General features: G+C 48.4%; 4 gene segments (V, D, J or C); 2 read left to right on the top strand and 2 right to left on the bottom strand.

Annotated features, from left to right (window-relative positions):
* Window positions 1-9,792, top strand: part of LOC132882211 (Ig kappa chain V region Mem5-like) — a 127,583-nt gene extending 117,791 nt beyond the window's left edge. The window contains 2 exon segments of the V gene segment in view: window positions 8,377-8,411; window positions 9,317-9,792. Of these exon segments, the coding sequence occupies window positions 8,377-8,411; window positions 9,317-9,636 (355 nt within the window).
* The window catches only part of LOC132882210 (Ig kappa chain V-III region MOPC 63-like), a 202,077-nt gene that overhangs the window by 118,919 nt on the left and 68,118 nt on the right, over window positions 1-15,040 (bottom strand).
* Window positions 1-15,040, top strand: part of LOC132882207 (Ig kappa chain V-III region MOPC 63-like) — a 193,532-nt gene that overhangs the window by 172,867 nt on the left and 5,625 nt on the right.
* The window catches only part of LOC132882209 (Ig kappa chain V region Mem5-like), an 81,626-nt gene that overhangs the window by 62,061 nt on the left and 4,525 nt on the right, over window positions 1-15,040 (bottom strand).

The raw sequence follows: 15,040 nt of genomic DNA, 5'->3' as shown, positions 1-15,040 counted from the left end.
AACCTGTGTTTTGTGTGTGTTTTCCCAGTAAACCGCTCCCTATTTTAGGAGGCTGAGAGAGAGCAGAGGGAGCGCGACCCGGGAGTGGAGGCTGAGAGTGTGTCTGTGTGCTGCGAGTTCGTTTAAGCTGAAAAGTTTATTAATAAAACACGCTGTTACTCCCTCCAAACGTTGTCCTGCCGTCCTCTGTGCTCCACCCACGCATTGTCCGCGCTACAGTGGTGCCGAAACCCGGGAAAAGGTGGAGCACCAGTGCTACAGCTCCATGGAATCCTCCCCGTTCGCGGACTTGGTCCACGCCCTCGCCACGGCTCAGCAGAGCCAGCACCAGGCACTCGTCACGCTCCGAACGGAGCAGGAGCGCCGCTTCGAAGCCCTGGTGCTGGCTCAACAGGAAGATCGAGAGGCGTTCCGGCGGCTCCTCGCGTCGGCGGGATCCACCAGCGCCCCGGCCGCGGGCCCGTCTCCCCTCACTGTGACCAAGATGGGCCCGCAGGACGACCCCGAGGCTTTCATCACCTTGTTCGAGCAGGTCGCCGAAGCCTCGGGGTGGCCGATGGAGCAGCGCGCGGCGCGCCTCCTCCCCCTCCTGACTGGAGAGGCGCAGCTGGCCGCATTACAGCTCCCCGCCGACCGCCGGCTGGCCTACGCTGACCTTCGCCGGGCCGTCCTCCAGCGCGTGGGGCGCACGCCGGAGCAGCAGCGCCAGCGCTTCCGCGCGCTGCGGATGGAGGAAGCCGGCAGCCCGTTCGCGTTTGGCCAGCAGCTCCGGGACGCCTGCTGGCGGTGGCTGAGGGCCGAAGATCGCGACGCCGAGGGAATCATCGACCAGGTGGCGCTGGAACAGTTCGTTGCCCGCTTACCAGCCGGAACCGCGGAGTGGGTCCAGTGCCACTGCCCGGCGTCGCTGGATCAGGCCGTAGGACTGGCGGAGGATCATCTGGCGGCTGTACCGGCGGCAGGACAACGGATGACATCGTCTTCTGTCTCCTCTTCTCTCTCTCTGTCTTCCCCCCCTCTCTCTCTGTCTTCCCCCCCTCCTCCCGTGTCCCGTCCTCGCCCCATTCCCCCACCACGGAGGCGGGGGCCGGCCCCACCCCAGCCGGCCCGCCGCACCCGTGGTGCCCTCCCGTTTCCCCCTTCTGTGTCTGTCTCTCCCCCCCCTCAGGTGAGTGAGCCCCAGAACACAGTTGCAGAGGGGAGGCCCGGGCCGGTTTGCTGGCGCTGCGGGGAACCGGGCCACCTGCAGCAACAATGTGCAGCGATGGAGGTGGGGGCGGTGGTGCGGATCCCCGACGCGCCAGAGGCTGCCCTCGATCGGGCCGGAGCGTATCGCATACCGGTAAGTGTACAAGGGGCTACATATCAGGCGTTGGTGGATTCAGGCTGCAATCAGACCTCAATCCGCCAAAGCCTGGTGCAAGACGAGGCATTGGGGGGAGCACAAGGGGTGAAGGTGTTGTGTGTGCACGGGGATATTCACAGCTACCCGTTGGTGTCAGTCCACATATATTTTAGAGGGGAAAAATCTATAGTGAAGGCGGCGGTTAATCCTCGCCTTACCCACTCTTTGATCTTGGGGACCGATTGGCCGGGATTTCGGGGTTTAATGGCACGCCTAGTAAAGAGTGGGTCCTGCCGGTTGACGGGGGAGGGTCCCGGTGTCGCTTTGGCTGGAGCGGCGGTCGCAGAGCCGTCTACGTCACCTCCGCGACAGGGGGAGGAGCCGCCGGCCCCTCCTCTTTCTATTGGGGAATCCCTCGCGGATTTCCCACTGGAACAATCGCGAGACGAGACTCTGCGACACGCGTTTGACCAAGTGAGAGTAATCGATGGTCAAACGCTCCAGCCGAACGCCACCCCGTCCTTCCCCTATTTTTCCATTTTGAAGGATAGATTATATCGAGTGACGCAGGACACTCAGACGAAAGAGCGAGTCACCCAGTTATTAATTCCAAAGAGCCGCCGGGAATTGGTATTCCAGGCGGCCCACTTTAATCCCATGGCTGGACACCTCGGGCAGGATAAGACACTCGCCCGGATAATGGCCCGATTCTATTGGCCGGGGATTCGCGGCGACGTCCGTAAGTGGTGTACGGCGTGCCGCGAATGCCAGTTAGTGAATCCAGCGGCCATTCCAAAAGCGCCCTTGCGCCCCCTACCATTAATCGAGACCCCGTTCGAAAGAATTGGGATGGATCTCGTTGGGCCATTAGATCGGTCAACACGAGGGTACCGCTTTATATTAGTCCTGGTGGACTATGCAACGCGATACCCGGAAGCGGTGCCTCTTCGCAATATCTCAGCACGCAGTATTGCAGAGGCCCTCTTCCACGTCATCTCCCGGGTTGGAATCCCGAAAGAGATTCTGACTGACCAAGGCACCTCGTTTATGTCACGAACACTGAGCGAACTGTATGGGCTACTAGGTATTAAGCCGATCCGCACCAGCGTTTATCACCCACAGACGGACGGTTTAGTTGAACGGTTCAATCGCACCCTCAAGAATATTATTAAAAAATTCGTAAGTGAGGACGCACGTAACTGGGATAAGTGGCTCGAACCCTTGTTGTTTGCAGTGCGAGAGGTTCCCCAAGCCTCCACGGGGTTTTCCCCGTTTGAATTATTATACGGGCGTAAGCCGCGCGGCATCTTAGATGTACTGCGGGAAAATTGGGAGGAGGGACCTTCACAGAGCAAAAACGAAATTCAGTACGTTATGGATCTGCGCGCAAAATTCCACACGCTCACCCACCTAACTCAGGAGAATTTGCGGCAGGCCCAGGAACGGCAAGTCCGCCTGTACAACAAGGGCACGCGCCTTAGAGAGTTCACTCCGGGAGAGAAGGTACTCGTCCTGTTGCCCACATCGAGCTCCAAATTAATCGCCAAGTGGCAAGGACCCTTTGAGGTCACACGGCGAGTCGGGGACGTCGACTACGAGGTTAGGCGAACGGACAGGGAGGGGGCGCTACAGATTTACCACCTCAATCTGCTGAAACTCTGGAATGAGGAGGTCCCCGTGGCGTTGGTGTCGGTAGTTCCGGAGAAGGCGGAGCTGGGGCCGGAGGTCCCCAAAGGGTCATTGGCATCACGTACCTCTCCGGTCCCCTGTGGAGACCACCTCTCCCCGACCCAACTCGCGGAGGTCGCCCAGTTGCAGGCCGAGTTTTCGGATGTGTTCTCGCCCCTGCCCGGTCGCACGAACCTCATAGAACACCACATAGAGACGCCCCCGGGGGTGGTAGTGCGTAGCCGCCCTTATAGACTACCCGAACACAAAAAAAAGGTGGTTCGGGAAGAACTTCAGGCCATGCTCGAAATGGGCATCGTCGAGGAGTCCCACAGTGACTGGAGCAGCCCAGTGGTCTTGGTTCCCAAGGCCGACGGGTCGGTCCGGTTCTGTGTGGACTATAGAAAAGTCAACGCGGTGTCTAAATTCGACGCATACCCAATGCCTCGTATTGATGAGCTGCTCGATCGACTAGGCACGGCTCGCTTTTACTCGACACTGGATTTGACGAAGGGATATTGGCAGATCCCCTTGACTCCATTATCCCGAGAGAAAACGGCCTTTTCCACACCGTTCGGCTTACACCAGTTCGTCACACTTCCGTTTGGGCTGTTTGGGGCGCCCGCTACGTTTCAGCGGCTGATGGACCGAGTCCTCCGGCCGCACGCCACCTATGCGGCCGCGTACCTAGATGACATCATCATTTATAGCAATGACTGGCAGCGGCACCTGCAACACCTGAGGGCCGTCCTTAGGTCGCTGAGGCGGGCGGGACTCACTGCCAACCCGAAGAAGTGTGCGATTGGGCGGGTGGAAGTACGGTATCTGGGCTTCCACTTGGGCAACGGGCAGGTGCGTCCCCAAATTAATAAGACTGCAGCGATTGCGGCCTGCCCGAGGCCCAAGACCAAAAAGGGGGTGAGACAGTTCCTGGGGCTGGCTGGCTACTATCGTAGGTTTATACCTAATTATTCGGACGTCACCAGCCCGCTGACTGACCTCACTAAAAAGGGGGCGCCAGATCCGGTCCAGTGGACGGAGCAGTGCCAGCGGGCTTTCTCTGAGGTAAAGGCTGCACTGTGTGGGGGGCCACTCTTACACTCCCCTGACTTCTCTCTCCCTTTTTTGTTGCAGACGGATGCGTCGGACAGAGGGCTGGGGGCCGTTTTGTCCCAGCAGGTGGAGGGGGAGGACCGCCCAGTCCTATACATCAGCCGCAAGCTGTCAGTGCGTGAGGGGCGCTACAGCACCATTGAGAAGGAGTGCCTGGCGATCAAGTGGGCGGTCCTCGCCCTCCGTTACTACCTGCTGGGGCGCTCTTTCACCCTCTGTTCGGACCACGCGCCCCTCCAGTGGCTCCACCGCATGAAGGATGCCAACGCGCGGATCACCCGTTGGTATCTGGCACTCCAACCCTTCAGCTTCAAGGTGGTCCACAGGCCGGGGGCGCAGATGGTCGTGGCGGACTTCCTCTCCCGTCAAGGGGGGGGGGAGTCGGCTGCGGGCCGGACGGGCGCCCGGCCTGAGTCGGGCGGTGGGGGTATGTGGCAGCGGGGGCGTGGTCAAGCATCGGTCTGTGACAGGAGGGTGGAGCCGGGGAAGGTGAGTGGCAGATTCGCTACACCTGACTGTAATTAACCTGTGTTTTGTGTGTGTTTTCCCAGTAAACCGCTCCCTATTTTAGGAGGCTGAGAGAGAGCAGAGGGAGCGCGACCCGGGAGTGGAGGCTGAGAGTGTGTCTGTGTGCTGCGAGTTCGTTTAAGCTGAAAAGTTTATTAATAAAACACGCTGTTACTCCCTCCAAACGTTGTCCTGCCGTCCTCTGTGCTCCACCCACGCATTGTCCGCGCTACAGATATTTTGTGGGAAAAATGTAAAAAAATTCAGTTTAAAGTTTAGAAAATGGGACCCAAGAAGAAGCGAGCAAAGGTGAAGTAACCCAGTCTGAAACAGTAGAGGGGGAGGAGGAGGAAGAGTCTGATGATGATGACGGTAGCAGCACCAGCGAACCCTGCATGGACAGGGAGAAGTTTGCCTTCAAGCCAGCAGAAGGCACAGCACCCGCCAGAGGGATTTCCACAGGTAAATACACATGCTTTAAACATTCATTTCAGTATCTATATGCTTATGTAATTAATATTATAGATGCTGATTTTCATGTACGTTTCAGCTAACGACGCCCAGAAGTGAGGACACTGCAATCCCATCATCGCTGTCAGGCCATTGTGCCATGCTCAGTGATGAGGACAAGGACATCCCGACACCCCGTCCCACCACTCAGCAGGAGCAGGACAGCAGCTCAGAGTCAGAGTGTGTTTCAGTCCTCAAACTGTTGGGCTGTTTAGTTGAGATTTTTTACAATGTAATAAAATGCGTTATTCCCTGATACTCATGTTTTATTATTTGACGTTTGCATGGTAAATTAAACATATACTCAAATAACAACAGCAAATGAGGTGGTCTTCTTCCTTTCTACAATGCTCCACGCTACACGATTGGTTCCTTGGTTCCTCCCCAATATATATACCCAGAGTCTTGCCCCTCGTGTCGTGTGCAGGTCGCGTGCGCTGCGTGCAGGTTGCCACACATAGGGGTAGAAAGTGAGATGTACTTCTGTCTTGCACGCCGCACAAATAGCAAGTGTGGAATACTTGTGTAGTATTTCTGAGGCACGTCACTCATACAATGACCGAGCGTCACTCATGCGTCTTACTGTCATCGCAAAAACCCCTACTAGCCGCGCTGCTGACTTGGTTCAGGAGTACAAAAGGAATACGGGTCCCGTACATAGTGTATGCATTCTTGATTTGTCGCAAGACCCGTAGAATTTGTATGTGCAGGCCCAAAAGTCTCCACGGGCAGTTTGCGACCTTCTACGGCACTGAAAACACGCAAGTGTCGCACAAATCTCAAGTGCGGTTTTGCAATTTTTTTTTTTTTACTGTAGACCGCCCGTAGCAGCACGTACAGCGGGTTGTGAGTGAGGCTTTAGGTTTCACTTCCTCTTTCTCTCCCGCTACATCCTGTAGAGGGAGCTCTAACGTTCAATTTACTCATTCCTAACCTTTTAAAGCTCGACTGAGTTTCTTCTGTCACTCGTGAAGTGAATAATCTTTTGCATATTTTCTGTTTTTTTTTCTTTTAGTGCATGACTTGTTCTCAATAAAATAATAAAAAACTCAACAATGTTATGAAGTTTATTATTATTATTATTATTATTATTATTATTATTATTATTATTATTATTATCATTACTATTCATGTTGTTTTAAGGGTACCATGCATTACTCTGTAAACCTTGGTTACATCTCCTTGTCCTTCCTCTTCCTCTTCCACCTCCTCTCCTTGTCCTCTTCCTCTACCCTCGACAAGTGAACTGACCCCTGGCCTTTTGATCTGTCGGATTGGTGTGTGAACAGTTTTGACTCTTGGTGTTTCCACCTGGGGAATTGTGTGATAATTGAGTTGGAGCTGTGATCACTTGTGTTAATGATACTGAATGCCAGTGCTTTGTAAATGAGCTCATGGTGCAGCCAGTGAGATACGAAGGGATTTGTGTGAAGAGTTTTTCAGAAAAACTTCAGCAAATCTGAATCATGTGTGAAAACAGGGGAATCGAGTTTATCGCTTTGGGAAATAGCGCTATCTTTTGGTAGCTGGGCTCATGGATTTGGATGTTTAGTTAATAGGCCCAGTTACAGTGTGTCAGCGATCCAGAAAACCTGTAAACACACGTGACCTCATGTGAATAATATGTGATAAATCAAACATAATCTGGTCATTTATATCTGGATTTCTGTTCATCTCCATGATTTATAATGATCCTCTCAGTGTTCTGGAAATCTAAATCTAGAGTTAACTCATTTGAAGTCATTTTTATGAACATAACAAACACAAAATCATTTGCACTAATTGGTATTTCCAGCCCCCAGCAGGGCAGTGACCCCCAGCGGTGATGCAGGGACCCAGTATAGGATGCAAACCAATGAAAACCTGATAGTTAATGATCATGCAGCTGGAATAAAAGGACATTTTGATGAGAGTTAAAGAGCGTTATTGTGTAATATTAGCTGCTGTGAGATCAAATCAGTGCAGAACTTTCACTTTTCTAAGCTTTGTGTTGCAACATGAAGATCAGTGAGATTTGGAGCTGATAGAGTTTTGCTCATATTCATGTGAAACGCTTGATAATCACCACCTCATTTTATTTACAATGAGATTGATTCACCCTCTGATCTCACAGAACTCCATAAAGTGACTGAATGTTTGGAGTTAACGTTCCACTCCGTGCTCGATCATGGAGCTCCATTTACAACTAAACTCTTTGTAGTTCAGCAGATAAACTCGGAATCACATCCATGAAATGTCTCAGTCAGTATTTCGGCCTCATCACAGGACTGAGACAGCTCTGTTCTACACACACTGCTTTCTTCCCTGTACATGCGACCTCTGGGGAAAATGATTCATGAACATGCTGTTAGCTTCCACTGCTACACTGTGTGTGTGTGTGTGTGTGTGTGTGTGTGTGTGTGCTGGATCACATCGTCCCCCTCAGCACCTGCAGTAGGTCCCAGCTGCAGCACTCACACACACCCAGGTTTTTGTACGACGCTCTAACACTGTGTGAACACCCAGCTACTACTGATCTTATGTAAACTCTGACAGTAATAATCTCCAGCATCTTCAGTCTGGACTCCACTGATGGTCAGAGTGAAATCAGATCCAGATCCACTGCCACTGAAACGAGCTGGAATACCTGATTCTAACTTCTTCACATATTTGATTAGGAGTTTAGGAGCTTCTCCAGCTTTCTGCTGATACCAGAATAATCCGTCATCTCCATCACTATAGCGGTAAACAGCAGGACTGGTTTTACAGCTGATGGTGAGTGTGTCTCCTGGAGAAACAGATTTCACTGCAGGACTCTGAGTCACAGTCACCTGACCTCTGGATCCTGAAAAAAATAAGAAGAATAAATCCGTTCCCTTCATTAATAATGATGTTGAGGTTGAAGTTCATCTAGTCGGCCGACTTCCCATGGATTTGTCAGCTGAACAGTAGATGATAAAGCATTGTGTTACCTCGAGCGCAGAGGGCCAGTGTGCAGATGAAGACGCTGATCAAACTCATGGTTGCTGTGGGTGAAGTCGCTGAGCAGCAGCTCTCAGTCATGAAGTGTTAAAGTCACAGGACTATAAACACTCGCAGAGCGCTGAAGCATGAGCTGATAATGCAAAGTGGATCCTCTCTCGATGGAAACGTGTGTGTGTGTGTGTGTGTGTGTGTGTGTGTGTGTGTGTGTGTGGTCACTGGAGTGTAACAGAGGTTTTTGTACGACGGCTTCATTAGAATGTATCACTGTGGTTGACTTTCGGTGGAGGAACCAAACTCATCATCAGTAAGTTTCTCTTCTTTATTTAAAATTCCACACATTAGTGAATTTATTTTTTTATTAATTTTATTATTGAATGAAGTTGAGAAAATTTGAAAATAAAATAAAATAAAAATCAGTTTTGGTTATGAAGTGCAGTTTGTAAAAAATCAGTATATGAAATATTACAATAAATTTTTGTTTGTTTGTTGATGTTAATGATTATATTTTACTGTTAAAAGTGAGAGAATAAATCCAGATGTTTGTGCTGTATAAAGTCCCCCTGAGTTCAGCGTCTAGTGATTCATTTTCATTGAGTATCAACACCAGAATAAAGCTGATCAAAGTTCTCGTCGGTCCACGATGTAAAGAGTAACTAGTAAATGTTCTCCTGCTGCTGGAACTCATTTGTGCTGCTGCAGAGTTTCCAGTTTTGTCTCGACTAGAGTTCAGAGCATTTACAGAATCCACTCACTGAGTGTTTCAGTGCTGGAATACAGTGTGACTATTGGATGCAGTTACTGAATAGAACTGAGTGAACACTCAATCAGAAAGAAGATCGATTATGGTGTGGAGTTAAAGCTGATGGCTTCCACATGTTCTCTTTGTTTGTTAGTCGACTTGAAACCAAACGGACTGATGTTTCTCCACTGAACCTTCTCCCAACCTGAAGCCCCCCATGTGTCTCTGTTCATTTAGAGTTCAGAACTGTTTTTATGTCTATGGGTAGAGTTTATAGATGCTGCTGAAGGTCATAGAAGTTTCCAGAAGTTTCTCCTGAACTGCAGTAATGTGAGAACAGTGTGGATCACTGCACTGATTACTGAACACACATGAATGTCTCCAGTCTGGACTCTTAATCAGCAGTAATGAGTAAATGTTGTGTAAGCGTGTGTAAATGTGTGTGTTTATTGTGTGTTTGTGGTCTCCAGCCGGTCCCACGGTGAAGCCCTCCGTGTCTCTGCTCCCTCCCTCCTCTCTGCAGCTGTCTGAGGGATCGGCCTCGCTGCTCTGCCTGCTGTCTGCCTACTCTCCACAGGGGGCGCTGGTGAGCTGGACAGTGGACGGCTCAGAGGTGAAGAACGGGGTTCTGACCAGCGCAGAAGAACACAAGAAGGACGGTTACACACGCAGCAGCACCCTGACCCTCAGCAAAGCACTCTGGGAAAAGGGGGAGGAGTTTGTCTGTACGGTCTCCCATGACGGCGTCAATCATCCGGTCACGTTCAGAAAGAGCCAGTGTGAAGGCTAACAGCTCCAAGATAGAATTTAACACTCAGCTGCTTACACATCCATCTACAATAGAGTTTCAATTCTACACAATGCTGACATTTCTGTCTTTACTCTCTTCACTGTCCTGTTGCTCTTCCTGTAGTTTTGCTCTGCTGAAATAAAGCTTCATTTTGGACATTGTGTGTTCTTTTATTGGAGTTAATAGTCATTATCAGTGTGAGGAGAGAGTGTGTTTAGCTGGAGATTCAGTGCTGTGTGTTGTGCTTCAGTGAGTTTGGCTGAAGGAAGTTGAACATCTGGTGAAAGTGCTGCTCTATTCTGGGAGAAAGAGGATCACTCAGCCGTCTCCATGTAAATCTCTCTCTCACTTCACTCATCTTTCAGTTTTACTGGTTAAAACTGACTCCTTCTGTTTCGCTTTATTGAACTCAATTTGCTATCAGAACTGGACCCAGAACTCAACCTGCTCTGGTTCTAGCTACAACTCTTATTTTGTTTGATTAAGTCCCGATTTTCACAAGTGTTTTAAATCTATGGGACATTCAGGTACAGATTTAAAGTCACCTAAATCGTATCCATGTGACAGTCTCCGTCTTGTCTCTAGAGGTCCATTCAGATCACACACTGTCCCAGTTAAACAGGGCGTCCACACGCATCCATTACTGACCCACTTCATTTTAGCAGATGATACACAAATTAATATTTCCACTAAACCACATGTGAATCTGTTCTCTGATTGCAAGAGTTTATCAAATCAGGGTCAAATCCTGCATGAAGGAAAACATGTGAATTAAACTCCTCTTATTTTGGAGAATATTTAAACTCCACAGAGATTCCTGTGTGTATGTTTTTGTTTAGTTTGTTGGAAAATCCACATAATTTCCCCAAAAAACAGCTCACTCACACACAATGCACTCCAATGGGACGGGCACTGCTGAGCCCCTGGGCGATGCCCACATGGCTGTAGATTTTATTGCAGTTACAGAAACACAACTCAAACTTGATTCACAGACAGTGCACAACTCTGACAATCACACACTCAGATAACAACAAGGAATATTCAGGAAACTAGTCTTATCTAGGAGAAAAGAACACAATGCGCCCAAGATGGTAGCTGTGTAGATCAGACATGTTTGGTCTAACTCCATCAGGAACGCTGGAGCTCATGTGGTAATACAAGCAGCAATCTTACTTTATTATTTTGGGAAGGAAACAAAAAAAACAAACAAAAACCTGATGACGAAGAAGAAATTGGAAGCTGCCTTCTTTCTGTTCTGTCCATGGGCCGTGAACAGTTAAGCAAGTTGAAGGTGAAATGATCTCCAAAAGGCATAAAGTTAAAGATGACTCATTCCCTTTATATTGTAAGCAAAAATAATTTTTTTTATTTTCATCTTTTACATTTTCAAAATGACAAAAAAGGAAAAGGGCCCGAAGCAAAAGTTTGTCTCACAGTCAGGGGTCTGTGAGGGCCAGGGAAAAACCTTCAGCTTGTGCCTCTTGAGGTATTCCATTGTAGATTTTGAGGTGTGTTTTGGATCATCGTCTTATTGTAGGACCCATCCTCTTTTTAACTTCACCTTTTTTACAGATGGTGTGATGTTTGCTTCCAGAATTTGTTGGTAAAACAGAGATACGAGTACATTTAAGAGCACCAGTGCAGATTCTAAGGCATTGATTTTGAGCAACATCTCATCTCATTATCTCTAGCCGCTTTATCCTGTTCTACAGGGTCGCAGGCAAGCTGGAGCCTATCCCAGCTGACTACAGGCGAAAGGCGGGGTACACCCTGGACAAGTCGCCAGGTCATAACAGGGCTGACACATAGACACAGACAACCATTCACACTCACATTCACACCTACGCTCAATTTAGAGTCACCAGTTAACCTAACCTGCATGTCTTTGGACTGTGGGGGAAACCGGAGCACCCGGAGGAAACCCACGCGGACACAGGGAGAATGAACATGCTAACTCTCTGGCTCTAGAAGAACTAGGTTGTGGTCAGACTTCCCTAGTGGGGGGAGGGGTGTGGCTCTGTATGCATCCCTCACATTAGCATACAGCAAGTCAATTGTCCTGTTGTTCCTTCTTGGACAATCCACAGACTGGTAAAAAGCAGCCAAAGTAGAGTTCAAAGTAGCGTGATTAAAGTCCCCAGAAATGATGATAAATGCCTCAGGGTGCTGTGTTTGCAGCCTTGCTGTGACAGACTGAATCCTCTCACATGCAGTGGCTGCATCTGCCTTCGGACGGATGTAAACACAGATGGTGATCATGTGACTGAACTCCCTCGGCAGATAATATGGCCACAGCCTAATGGCTAGCAGCTCCAAGTCCAGGCAATATAAAACTGTCTTTACAGAGATATGTCCCGGGTTACACCAGCGGTTGTTAACATAAATGATGAGTCCCCCACCTTTGCTTTTCCCTCATGTGTTAGTGTCTCTGTCGGCTCTCACAGCAGTGAATCCCCGGAGGTCCATGTTAGCATCCGGTACAAGGTGTGTTAGCCATGTCTCCGTAAAGATAAATAAGCTGCTCTCCCAATAAATCCGCTGGTTGTTCAGAGCAGAAAGCTCGTCGACTTTATTCGGCAGCGAGTTCACATTCCCCATGATAATGAATGGAATGGATGGTTTGTAGTACCGCCGGTTGTCCGCTAGCCTAGCCTTTAGCTTAGCTCCAGCTTTGCAGCCCCTGGGTTTCCTCCTCAACTCGGCTGGGATGGGATGTCGTATCCCGGCTCGTCCAATTGTTTTCAGGGCCAGCAGCTCCTCTCTCGAATAAGAGAGAAAACTGGCTCCTGGTTGCGTGTTAAAGTTAAATATATCCATGTTATATAAGTAAAACACACTCTTTCTCATAACAAGAGCAAAAAAGTAAAAAAAGGTGGAAAAAAGAGGTTTAAAGAGCTAAAAACTACAGAGCTACTGGAGAGGCAGCCGTCTCACACAGCACCCGAATCTGTTCTCCTTCACTCTGCTTCACTTTGCAGTGGTGGCCTGCTGCTGGAAAATGGAGTGAAAATAAAGTGGAAACACTACGAGATCATAGTTTGCCTTATTTCATATAAATAGTCACATTGGAAATAGGAGTTGTTCAATGTTAATTTTGTAAACACATTTGATTATGGAGTTAGATTACAAACTCAAACTATGTACTACGCTTATGTTTTGAGTTTGACAGGCCTTTTAACAAGTTTCCTCATACCTTTGTGAATTACAGTTAGTGTAACTTCCATGCTCACTGCCCATTTGTGCATTGTGTAGTGTTTGCATCTTCAGTCAAGTTGCAAAACTGAACAGCATGATTGTATGTGTGTGTTTGCACGCTACCGAGACCCTCGAGGTGAACTTAAAGGTCCCCTTGCATCATTTTTTCATGAATTGTGCGGTGGTCTCTAGTATGAATGAATGCCCTGTGAACCGGTTTTGGTGAAAAATATGTTGTGGTTCTCCTGTTTCAGGCTGTTCTAGTTTGGTGGAAGAGTGGGTGGCGGGAGAATGACAGGATTTCAGCTCTTACTCATTAATATTCATGACATGTAAACGTGTTACCTATGATAGGCTAACAGCAATCAGTAAACGTGTTACCTCTGATTGGCTAACAGCACTGTGATGCTACCTCCAGCGGGTCAGAACAAGCGGATGTGGGTGTCTTAGGCCCAATCCCAATTCTAATTTCTACCCCTCCCCCTTCCCCTTCGCCTCCCGCTTCCCTTTGGCCCTTCCCCTTGAAACTGAGCTACAAGGGATAGGGCTTGAAATTCAACCCCTACGTATTGGGATAGCCCTTCAACGATCGCATACGTCATCGCGTACCTCCGTCAGCGTTTACGTTAGCAAAACGCGACCAAATGCGTCATTGGCTGCGACCAGCCACTACAGTCAGAGCCAGAGGCAGAACCAGAAATCTCTGCTGAAATGCCGTCTGCTGCTGTTGTGATCACTGTGTCCTGGGCTATAGGCCTCTTTTTACGGTTGTCTGCAGCTAAACGGAGAAATGCCAGTAGAGGTGTCAGAACACTCATGTAAACAATAAAAGCGAGAATAACAGAACAAAACGTACGCAGCAGCTTTGGATTTCAGAAATCGCTGCTCATTCTCAGCTCGAAAGCGAATCAAGCGGCGTGTTTCCTCTGGATTCCCTAGTTCAAGTACACAGGGATGGGAAGCTGGTTAACGTAACGATACAACAGAAAAGCAGATCCTCTGTTGTTTGTAATTACTTGAGCTAACTGCTAAATAACAACTTTGTTCACAATTTTCATTGCATCAACCGATCACACAACGTTAATGTTATAGTACGTTAACGTTAATAGGCTAGTTAACACTATTGACGTAGTAATAGAACGGTTACGTAAATAATGGAGAAAACATTTATGACACTCTTTCGCCGCGGGAACCGCCATCTTTCTGAAATCCGCATGAAATCTCGCTGAAATCCGCATGGCATTGTGGGAAATCACTCAAACCCCTTCGTTCGGAGTCAGCTCCAGGAAAATCTCCATTTGGAGGGGTACAGAAGCCCTACCCCTTCCCCTACCCCTCCGCGTTAACTGGGATTGGGATACCCCTACCCCTTCAGGTGAACGCGCAAAATGGAGGGGAAGGGCCAAGGGGTAGGTCCAAGGGGTGAAATGGGATTCGGCCTTACTATGGCGAGAGAGAAGGAACAAACCGCGAAGGGAAAAATACCGCGTGCTGATGTCATTGATGTGCAACGCGAGGAAACAAAATAAATTCAACAAATGTTTGGGTTTTTACTGAACAAAAACAAATAAAATGAACGAGTGACTTAAAAAAAAAAGAATGCGGGTGCCTTTGTAAAAACTGTTTTGATTGGCTATTATGGTCTCGACATCGATGTTTTGACCAATAACAATGTAGATAAGACGAATTTTACATCACATTCAACGAGATTAAAATGAGACTAAAGATGGCGACTTACAAATAATGTGTAAACATCGTTGGAGTTAATAAAGTTTGAATAGCATGAAGGAACATACCCCAACCCCCCGAAATTAATAAAAAACATTCTCAACGGATTTGGCAGAATATAAAAAGGTCGTTTTTTACTCAGAAAAAGCGGAAAACTCTCATCCCTGCCGAGCTTGTGACCATGTCATGCATGCTAACGTGGAGAATATGAACATGCTGTTTTGTAACAAAAACCTTCGAACAAAAAGTTCATGTTTTACTTACAGCTTGTGAGCTGGTGGTTGGTACAGATCCAGGGATTAAAAACAACCTCACAGCAAAACCACTACTGAAGGCACCGAAGTTTGAAAAGTCACTGTGGTTGAAATGATCAGAACACAGTACTAACGCTGCATTACACTTTGCTGGTGGTGTTCCAAAGATAAATTCCAACCATTTCTTCTTCACCTCTTCTATCTTAGGCAAGAAATGCAACGTTGAT

Source organism: Neoarius graeffei, chromosome 2, assembly GCF_027579695.1.
Source record: "Neoarius graeffei isolate fNeoGra1 chromosome 2, fNeoGra1.pri, whole genome shotgun sequence".
Taxonomy (NCBI): domain Eukaryota; kingdom Metazoa; phylum Chordata; class Actinopteri; order Siluriformes; family Ariidae; genus Neoarius; species Neoarius graeffei.
The sequence above is the reverse complement of the archived record's forward strand: the minus strand, read 5'-3'. Positions and strand labels throughout refer to the sequence as shown.